The 11,517-nt window shown below is 46.0% G+C and overlaps 1 protein-coding gene across 1 annotated transcript; it reads right to left on the minus strand.

Annotated features, from left to right (window-relative positions):
- Positions 1-1,456: 1,456 nt before the first annotated feature.
- Positions 1,457-8,691, minus strand: c33h8orf74 (chromosome 33 C8orf74 homolog). Its single transcript, XM_029729311.1, has 6 exons — positions 8,451-8,691; positions 4,258-4,447; positions 3,998-4,118; positions 3,731-3,833; positions 2,027-2,188; positions 1,457-1,752 (listed from the first exon to the last, which is right to left on the minus strand). The coding sequence occupies exons 1-6, from the start codon at positions 8,586-8,588 to the stop codon at positions 1,582-1,584; spliced, it is 885 nt and encodes a 294-aa protein (XP_029585171.1). The 5' UTR covers positions 8,589-8,691; the 3' UTR covers positions 1,457-1,581.
- Positions 8,692-11,517: the final 2,826 nt, after the last annotated feature.

Below are 11,517 nucleotides of genomic sequence, written 5' to 3' on the forward strand. Positions count from 1 at the left end.
ACAGAAGTAAATCAACAACAGAATGTCTTCAACAGAAGAAAATACGCCTTCTGGAGTGGCCCAGTCAGAGTCCTGACCTCAACCCGATTGAGATGCTGTGGCATGACCTCAAGAGAGCAGTTCACACCAGACATCCCAAGAATATTGTGGATCTGAAACAGTTTTGTAAAGAGGAATGGTCCAAAATTCCTCCTGACTATTGTGCAGGTCTGATCTGCAACTACAAAAAACATTTGGTTGAGGTTATTGCTGCCAAAGGAGGGTCAACCAGTTATTAAATCCAAGGGTTCACATACTTTTCCCACCCTGCACTGTGAATGTTTACGGTATGTTCAATAAAGACATGAAAACGTATAATTGTTTGTGTGATTAGTTTAAGCAGACTGGTTGTCTATTGTTGTGACCTAGATGAAGATCAGATCAAATGTTATGACCAATTTATGCAGAAATCCAGGTATTTCAAAAGGGTTCACATTTTTTCTTGCCACTGTATACACTGATCATATACCCCAGAAATGTTCCATATGCACAAAAAGCTTATTTTTCTCTCATTTTGTGCACAAATGTGATTACATCCCTTTTAGTGAGCATTTCTCCTTTACCAAGATAATCCATCCACCTGACAGGTGTGGCATATCCAGAAGCTGATTAAACAGCATCATTACACAGGTGCACCTTGTGCTGGGGACAATAAAAGGCCACTATAAAATGTGCAGTTTTGTCACACAACACAATGCTACAGATGTCTCACGTTTTGAGGGAGAGTGCGATTGGTATGCTGACTGCAGCAATGTCCACCAGAGCTGTTGCCAGAGAAATTCAATGTTTATTGAGCTGCCTCCAATATTGTACGTGAGAATTTTGGCAGTACGTCCGGCCTCACAACCGCACACCAGGTGTAACCACACCAGCCCAAGACCTCCACATCCGGCTTCTACACCTGCGGGATCGTCTGAGACCAGCCACCCGGACAGCTGATGAAACTGAGAAGTATGTCTTTAATAAAGCCCTTTAGTGGGGAAAAACTCATTCTGATTGGCTCGGCCTGGCTCCCCAAGGCTCATGCCCTCCTAGGCCCACCCATGGCTGCACCCCTGCCCAGTCATGTGAAATCCATAGATTAGGGCCTAATTTGATTTGATTAGTATCTCTTTTAGTCCTCATTTGGACTAATCTTCCATTAAAATAAATGTATAATACAATCACATTTTCACATATAAAACACAGTTACAAACTGACATATTGACAAGATAAATACGCCAATTTATTTCAATTGACTGATTTTCTTATATGAACTGGATCTTAGAACGTTTTGCATGTTGTGTTTATATTCTTGTTCAGTATACTTTATTACAGATTTTTGTGTCAGCATGGCCTCTTGCCCCTCTCACCTCCTCTTGCCCCTCTCACCTCCTCTTGCCCCTCTCACCTCCTCTTGCCCCTCTCACCTCCACTTGCCCCTCTCACCTCCACTTGCCCCTCTCACCTCCTCTTGCCCCTCTCACCTCCTCTTACCCCTCTCACCTCGTCTTGGGTTTAGCTGTGTGTATAGCCCCGGTGGGATCATTGGAGTGTGTGAGGTCAGGGTGTGTGTGTGTGGGCAGGATGTATAGAGTTCTCCCCGGTGGTAAGGGCTGTGTGTTGTAGGCTGAGCTCCAGTAGGTCATGCACCAGGCTGCTCTCCTTCAGCAGTCTCCCCATCAGTAGCTCTCCTCTGGCCATCACAGTAGACCGCACTAGGTCTGCCACCTCCTGGAGAAACAATACAACTTCATACAGTACTCAATGGTGGTGGTGGTGTTGGTCAATTCTATTTCAACTCAGTCGATTTAGGAAGTAAACTGAAACTCCAATTTCTAATTCCAAATTGATCTTATAGGAGACATTGAGGAAAATTGGAATTGAAATGGAAATTCAGTTTACTTTCTAAATTGACTGCATACAAAATGAAATTGACCACAATCTGGACTGGTGATGGTGTGTGTCGGTGCGTGCGTGGATGCGTGTGTTTGGTGTGTGTGTCTACCTCTCTGTCGAGTCTGCGGTCAGTTAATGTGTCCAATCTGACTTCTGACCCCTGTGGCCCCTCCTCCTCTCTGAGCCTCCGGAGTTCCTCCATCTTCTGTTGCTTGGCAACCTGTAGCAGGGCACACACACGCTGGCGCTCCCACGCACACTCATCATCACCCTGAGAGACAGAACACCCTCATCATCACCCTGAGAGACAGAACACCCTCATCATCACCCTGAGAGACAGAACACCCTCATCACCACCCTGAGAGACAGAACACACTCATCATCACCCTGAGAGACAGAACACACTCATCATCACCCTGAGAGACAGAACACACTCATCATCACCCTGAGAGACAGAACACACTCATCATCACCCTGAGACAGAACACCCTCATCATCACCCTGAGAGACAGAACACCCTCATCATCACCCTGAGAGACAGAACACACTCATCACCCTGAGAGACAGAACACACTCATCATCACCCTGAGAGACCGAACACTCATCATCACCCTGAGAGACAGAACACACTCATCATCACCCTGAGAGACAGAACACCCTCATCATCACCCTGAGAGACAGAACGCCCTCATCATCACCCTGAGACAGAACACCCTCATCATCACCCTGAGAGACAGAACACACTCATCACCCTGAGAAACAGAACACCCTCATCATCACCCTGAGAGACAGAACACTCATCATCACCCTGAGAGACAGAACACCCTCATCATCACCCTGAGAGACAGAACACTCATCATCACCCTGAGAGACAGAACACTCATCATCACCCTGAGAGACAGAACACTCATCATCACCCTGAGAGACAGAACACCCTCATCATCACCCTGAGAGACAGAACACACTCATCATCACCCTGAGAGACAGAACACACTCATCACCACCCTGAGAGACAGAACACACTCATCATCACCCTGAGAGACAGAACACCCTCATCATCACCCTGAGACAGAACACACTCATCATCACCCTGAGAGACAGAACACCCTCATCATCACCCTGAGAGACAGAACACCCTCATCATCACCCTGAGAGACAGAACACACTCATCATCACCCTGAGAGACAGAACACACTCATCATCACCCTGAGACAGAACACCCTCATCATCACCCTGAGAGACAGAACACCCTCATCATCACCCTGAGAGACAGAACACTCATCATCACCCTGAGAGACAGAACACTCATCATCACCCTGAGAGACAGAACACTCATCATCACCCTGAGACAGAACACACTCATCATCACCCTGAGAGACAGAACACCCTCATCATCACCCTGAGAGACAGAACACCCTCATCATCACCCTGAGAGACAGAACACCCTCATCATCACCCTGAGAGACAGAACACCCTCATCATCACCCTGAGAGACAGAACGCCCTCATCATCACCCTGAGAGACAGAACGCCCTCATCATCACCCTGAGAGACAGAACGCACTCATCATCACCCTGAGAGACAGAACACCCTCATCATCACCCTGAGAGACAGAACACCCTCATCACCCTGAGAGACAGAACACACTCATCATCACCCTGAGACAGAACACCCTCATCATCACCCTGAGACAGAACACTCATCATCACCCTGAGACAGAACACTCATCATCATCACCCTGAAAGAGAATGTAAATGCGTACATACACATGGACACATACACATACACACCCACACACACACTTCCTGTATCACCTGTGCCAGGGGGAGGGGTGTTGGGGGCACATGAACCTCCAGGTGTTTCTGATTGATTGACCGGTGACTGGTCCCGCCCACCACAGCTTGTAGCAGTCGTTGACTAAATGTCAGACAGGAACACAACTCTGTGATACTTACCATTACATCATAATCGAAGAAATAACATGAGCTGACGCACACCCAGAGAAAATGATTTTATGTAGAGGTCCTGAAAATAAAGAGTCGTACACTCTATATATAAACTCCCAGTAATTTATTGGTTACCTAGTGACACAAGTGTCAGACAGGAAGTGGAAGACTGCTTTATGGTGGGCAGGAGGTAGGCGGGGCAAACACTCTGTCAGCCAATCTGAAATTAGGGCTAGCACTCTGGGCGGGTCCAAATCTGGGGGAGATGAATGAAATCGCAAACTCAATATAAATGATTACATTATTTTATATTATATAAAATGGAGCTGCACAGTCAATTTGAACTATTAATATTTAATATATATGTATAATAAAGACAATAGATAACTACTGACCAGCTAGCTGAGGGAACAGGTCTCTAGTCATCCCGACCACTGCTCTTACAGCACTCCAGGCCAGGCCACGGTCGGCGGCGAACATGGCACACTCGTAAACAAACTGTTGATAGGCGCTCTGCCATACAGCGTCCCCAGAGAACTCAGGCCACGAGAAGTGACCGCTTAGCTGCTGCACACCCTCCTCTCTCTGACACACACAAGTTAAATAGTGAACAGAGTTCTGGAAACACATTTTATCTATATGAAATCTGCTTTTTACAGAAACTCACATACACTAAAGATATACTATGGACTAGTTGATAATTGTTTAATGTCACTTCTTGGCTTGTATGATTCATAAACATATAATATTAGCTCAGGAAACCACACAAATCCTTTGTTTTAGGCAAACTATATGTTTTTTTGTTCATGGGTATGAGGAGTTGTGCCCTGACTGGCCAATGACAATGTCATTTCTGGACAATATTTCTGTCCAATTACTGAAACTTATTTTGTCTCAAAGAGCACCTCTGTAGACAAACGTTATGTAGGTCTATAGCCTCTATAAAATGGAGTTTTCCCAAGAAAAGAAGCATACATTAGGAGCGGGAAAAAATAAAGCATAGTATTAGGGGTTATAACTTATTGTTTTTCTCTGAATTAACTCAAGTATAGATTGCTAACTTTTTTTTCTTCTAATTTTGCACTCAGAAACTAAAGGCCATTAGTAACTTGATCAAAAATAATGGCACCGATTGGCCTATAGGTGGCGCTGTTGTAAGTAATCTCACTTAAAACCCTCATATCATAGCCCATGGTACATCTCTTAACTTAGTTTGAGAAAAACTAAGGGATTGGTTATGAGATGGCTGAGTTATTGATAAATCAGGAAATATGATTTTACATGACCATAAAAACCCTTTGAAAATCCTCTCTACAATGGCCTATCAACTTGAAAACTGTAAGGTAACCGAATTTGGTGTTACTTCTTATGAATGACAGATTTTTACCTTGTCAGCTCAGGGATTCAATCCAGCAACCTTTTGGTTACTGGTACAACGCTCTGACCACTAGGCTACCTGCTGGTTACTAGTCCAACGCTCTAACCACCAGGCTACCCTGGTGGTTACTATGCCAACGCTCTAACCACTAGGCTACCTGCTGGTTACTAGTCCAACGCTCTAACCACTAGGCTACCTGCTGGTTACTAGTCCAACGCTCTAACCACTAGGCTACCTGCTGGTTACTAGTCCAACGCTCTAACCACTAGGCTACCTGCTGGTTACTAGTCCAACACACTAACCACTAGGCTACCTGCTGGTTACTAGTCCAACGCTCTAACCACTAGGCTACCCTGGTGGTTACTATGCCAACGCTCTAACCACTAGGCTACCTGCTGGTTACTAGTCCAACACTCTGACCACTAGGCTACCTGCTGGTTACTAGTCCAACGCTCTAACCACCAGGCTACCCTGGTGGTTACTATGCCAACGCTCTAACCACTAGGCTACCTGCTGGTTACTAGTCCAACGCTCTAACCACTAGGCTACCTGCTGGTTACTAGTCCAACGCTCTAACCACTAGGCTACCTGCTGGTTACTAGTCCAACGCTCTAACCACTAGGCTACCTGCTGGTTACTAGTCCAACACACTAACCACTAGGCTACCTGCTGGTTACTAGTCCAACGCTCTAACCACTAGGCTACCCTGGTGGTTACTATGCCAACGCTCTAACCACTAGGCTACCTGCTGGTTACTAGTCCAACGCTCTAACCACTAGGCTACCTGCTGGTTACTAGTCCAACACTCTAACCGCTAGGCTACCCTGGTGGTTACTATGCCAACGCTCTAACCACTAGGCTACATGCTGGTTACTAGTCCAACACTCTAACCACTAGGCTACCTGCTGGTTACTAGTCCAACACTCTAACCACTAGGCTACCTGCTGGTTACTAGTCCAACGCTCTAACCACTAGGCTACCCTGGTGGTTACTATGCCAACGCTCTAACCACTAGGCTACCTGCTGGTTACTGGCCCAACACTCTAACCACTAGGCTACATGCTGGTTACTAGTCCAACGCTCTAACCACTAGGCTACCTGCTGGTTACTAGTCCAATGCACTAACCACTAGGCTACCTGCTGGTTACTAGTCCAACACTCTAACCACTAGGCTACATGCTGGTTACTAGTCCAACGCTCTAACCACTAGGCTACCTGCTGGTTACTAGTCCAACACTCTAACCACTAGGCTACATGCTGGTTACTAGTCCAACGCTCTAACCACTAGGCTACCTGCTGGTTACTAGTCCAACACTCTAACCGCTAGGCTACCCTGGTGGTTACTATGCCAACGCTCTAACCACTAGGCTACATGCTGGTTACTAGTCCAACACTCTAACCACTAGGCTACCTGCTGGTTACTAGTCCAACACTCTAACCACTAGGCTACCTGCTGGTTACTAGTCCAACGCTCTAACCACTAGGCTACCCTGGTGGTTACTATGCCAACGCTCTAACCACTAGGCTACCTGCTGGTTACTGGCCCAACACTCTAACCACTAGGCTACATGCTGGTTACTAGTCCAACGCTCTAACCACTAGGCTACCTGCTGGTTACTAGTCCAATGCACTAACCACTAGGCTACCTGCTGGTTACTAGTCCAACACTCTAACCACTAGGCTACCTGCTGGTTACTGGCCCAACACTCTAACCACTAGGCTACATGCTGGTTACTAGTCCAACACTCTAACCACTAGGCTACCTGCCGCCCCCAAGCTGTGAGAGTGTCACTGCATTCAAAGTTGGCCATACCAGAGCTATAAGAACTAAATCAATGATCATGTGGACTTTATCTCATGCAAATGACTGTTAGATTTACATAATGCAGACGAACAATGTGAAATATAGTATATCTGTATAATCACATATTGTTGCCTTATTATGTGATGTGAATGTAGTGAAAAGTGGATATTATATTTCGGGAAAATCCTGTCTCTTACGTATTACAGCTGTGAGAGTGTAGTGAAGTATTTTGGAACGCCAATGTGGAGTGAACCAAGTGAGATTACTAATTATTTACACAAACAGATTTCGACAAAATAAAGTCCCAGAATTCAAAGATGAAGGCAAATATACCATTATCCTACACTAACTCTGAAAATATTCAACAAATCATAACATAAATTGACCCCAAAATTGGTATATAAACTCAAAACATTAAGCAATGACTTCCCTTGCGTCATCCTTGAGGGTATTGATCGATAAACATGATCATGCTTTCACTGATGATGCACATAAAGGAAGATAGTTCCTAGTCTACATGATACAGTGCTTGCTTTGTTATCCAACTGATCTTGAATCATTTCTGTCATCCTGTGAACCATGTTCATTGCTGCTATATCTATATGTATTGTTGTTGTTGTTGTTATTTACAACAATAATAATAATAATATGATGGCATGGATAAAGGGACACACCGCGCACAGAAACACGAGCCATTGCTGTGCGCACACTATCCATCATGCATTGTTGTGTGGGCAGGGCGCTTGCATCTCTACTGAAGGTAAGATAAGTTAAAGAAATAGACAGCAGATGTTATCCTGATACTGTGCGGCAGAAATGAAAACGCACTGGATTAGCTACGATGTGTGTGTGTGTTGTTTTCAGAGCCATACCACCAGTCTCATCAAATATGTGCGAGTCGGCTGCTAGAGAACTTGTTGCTTTAAACAGGAAGGTAGGTTTAAACAGGAAGGTAGGTTTAAACAGGAAGGTAGGTTTAAACAGGAAGGTAGGTTTAAACAGGAAGGTAGGTTTAAACAGGAAGGAAGGCTACCGAGTGTGTGTATACATCGCAAATATCTCTAAAATAAATGTCTCTGCCCATCCATCCTTTCTCGGCCTCCCTTCACACCTGTCAATCCTCTACCCTGTAGCCTAGATCAGTGAATACCGACAGGCTACCAATCGTCTCTTACCGCTTGCATGCCGACTAGCCTACCCTAAATGTCAAGTTGTAACGAAGTTAGCTAGTTAACGTTACATTATGAATAGCCTGCATGTTGGATAGCGTAGAGGCTACACTTGTTTTAGTGACGCTCAAAGTAATCCGCACAATCACGTATTGGGTTTTTTTCCCCCGTCGTATTCTCTAAACCTGGCGTTGCATTTATGAATGCCGTTTTTTGTGTTTTTTTATTTTATTTTACCTGAAGTTTGGCAATCTCCGCCATCTCTGCGTCTGTCAGGGAGGCCATTGCAGCGTTGTCAGGGGGGGCGTTTTGGTTGCTATGGGGGTAGGGTTTAACGTTGGCTGATGACGTCGCCTGACTGGAATTTCCTCCCATTTCAGTATTCTGATGTCTATTCTTAGGAGTTTCTGCAGGTGTCTATTTCTAGCAGTTTGCTTGCTATACCTGAGTTAACCCGAAACCTCGTTTTATGTCTTGTCTGCTCCTTAGTTGAGTTGACAACCTGCAGTAGGTGTGTGTGTGTGTGTGTATGTGTGTGTGTGTGTGTGTGTGTGTGTGCCTGCCTGAGTGTGGGGGGTTAATTCCCCGTGAACACAGATGGCTCAGTCATTCTAATCCTTTTTCTTATGAATCCCACCCCTTCTCCTCTCCTCCACCGTCCTGTTGTTGGGATCATAAATAGATAAATGGTGTGAGCAACAGAGCGAGAACCGGAAACTATAAACCTAATATTATTTCAGGGCCATTAACGAGAGAGAGAACGGAATGCATGCTGTGCAGACCGGGTCATGGGCAGAACTGGGAGTTTACGGTTCAGTATCTGACCTGGAGTTTACCGTTCCATATCTGAACTGGAGTTTACCGTTCCATATCTGAACTGGAGTTTACCGTTCCATATCTGAACTGGAGTTTACCGTTCCATATCTGTGGATTACATCAGAGACGCTGCTTCTAGCTGTGGGTTATAAAGCAGAGAGCTGTTGTGGGATCTAGACCTGTAGGAGACTGGGCAGTGAGGAGTTGACTGGCTGAATCATCTGTTTCTGGTAACTGTGACCTGAGGAGTCGACTGGCTGAATCATCTGTTTCTGGTAACTGACCTGAGGAGTCGACTGGCTGAATCATCTGTTTCTGGTAACTGTGACCTGAGGAGTCGATTGGCTGAATCATCTGTTTCTGGTAACTGTGACCTGAGGAGTCGACTGGCTGAATCATCTATTTCTGGTAACTGTGACCTGAGGAGTCGACTGGCTGAATCATCTGTTTCTGGTAACTGTGGCCTGAGGAGTCGACTGGCTGAATCATCTGTTTCTGGTAACTGTGGCCTGAGGAGTCGACTGGCTGAATCATCTGTTTCTGGTAACTGTGACCTGAGGAGTCGACTGGCTGAATCATCTGTTTCTGGTAACTGTGACCTGAGGAGTCGACTGGCTGAATCATCTGTTTCTGGTAACTGTGACCTGAGGAGTTGACTGGCTGAATCATCTGTTTGCTGGATGAGAAGAAGCTGATGGGTTCTTTCAGGTAAGCACAGGAGAATAACTACAGTGTGTGTGTGTGTGTGTGTGTGTGTGTGTGTGTGTGTGTGTGTGTGTGTGTGTGTGTGTGTGTGTGTGTGTGTGTGTGTGTGTGTGTTTTATGTAGCCTATAGCTCCTGTGGTGAGGTGGATTAAGGTGTTTATTCAGGTGAGTCACAGCTGCTTAGAAAGGGATGAGGGCCAGAGAGGGAGGGAGGGAGGGAGGAGAGGAGAGGAGGAGGGAGGAGATAACGAGAGTGGAGATGAGAGGGGGAGGGAGGACTCAGAGGAGAAGACAAAAAGAACAGACCAGAAAGCAGAGGGGTGAAAGCGAAGGTGTTGAAATGAAGGAGAGATATTGGGTTACGAGAGCGGGAAAAGGGGAGAAGTTGACAGAAAGAAGGAGATTTTTGAGATGGAGACAGAGTTGTGAATCTGACCCCCCCCCAGAGGCACACTTCCTGGTTCAACTGTCTAGTTCCTGTCATCACAGGAAGTTGACAGGCTTCTATAACCCCCCGACACACACACACACACACACACACACACACACCCACCAGTGGAGCAGGTGTCTCAAAATTGCCAAGGCGGATCTGAAAAATACACACAGGAGAGAAGCTATTTTGGTGTTCTTTTCAAACCAGTCAGTCTCCAGCCTTACCAGGAGAGGGCTCTGTCGTTGATACCAGGAGAGGGCTCTGTCGTTGATACCAGGAGAGGGCTCTGTCGTTGATACCAGGAGAGGGCTCTGTCGTTGATACCAGGAGAGGGCTCTGTCGTTGATACCAGGAGAGGGCTCTGTCGTTGATAGTTATTCTCCTTACCAGGAGAGGACTCTGTCGTTGATAGTTATTCTCCTTACCAGGAGAGAGCTCTTTCGTCGATAGTTATTCTGCATACAGTCTTCAACTTCCACCTCCAGCTGCCAACATTTATGTATCTGGCAATTACTAGATGACATGACAGAGAGAGAGAGACAGATAGATAGAAGAGAAAGACAGAAAGATAGACAGACAGGAGTAATAGAGAGAGAGAGGCAGACAGGAGAGAGAGGCAGACAGGAGAGAGAAGCAGACAGGAGAGAGAGAGACAGACAGATTGAGAGAGACCGATTGAGACAGACAGGAGAGAGAGAGAGAGAGAGAGAGAGACATAGCGACAGACAGGAGAGAGAGAGAGAGACATAGCGACAGACAGGAGAGAGAGAGAGACATAGCGACAGACAGGAGAGAGAGAGATATATAGCAACAGACAGGAGAGAGAGAGAGACAGAGACAGACAGGAGAGAGAGAGAGATATATAGCGACAGACAGGAGAGAGAGAGACAGACAGAGACAGAGGAGAGAGAGAGATACAGTGTTCCTCTGGTATCCAACAGACAGTCTGACCTCCTGGTCTTCAGATGTCTGACACTTTATTCTCTACATCTCTAAGTCCATAAAGTACTTCATGTGATGACACAAATGCTCTGTTTGGTAAGATCTAAGTAAGATGTCATTCTATAATCGTGCTGTGTGTGTGAAGGGGACTGTGCCTCAGTGTGAAGGACTGTGCCTAAGTTTCTCAGAAGCTAATCCCTAAACTGTATTCAAAATAGAGCCTTTCAGCTGCCAGCCACTGTGAACTGATTCCTGCCCTCTGCTCTGAGACGTGGGTGGCCAAGCGTCCTTTTGGAGAGCCTTTCAGCTGGCAGCCACGGTGAACTGATTCCTGCCCTCTGCTCTGAGACATGGGTGGCCAAACGTCCTCTTGGAGAGCCTTTCAGCTGGCAGCCACTGTGAACTGAT

The sequence above is a fragment of the Salmo trutta genome, chromosome 33 (assembly GCF_901001165.1).
Source record: "Salmo trutta chromosome 33, fSalTru1.1, whole genome shotgun sequence".
Taxonomy (NCBI): Eukaryota; Metazoa; Chordata; class Actinopteri; order Salmoniformes; family Salmonidae; genus Salmo; species Salmo trutta.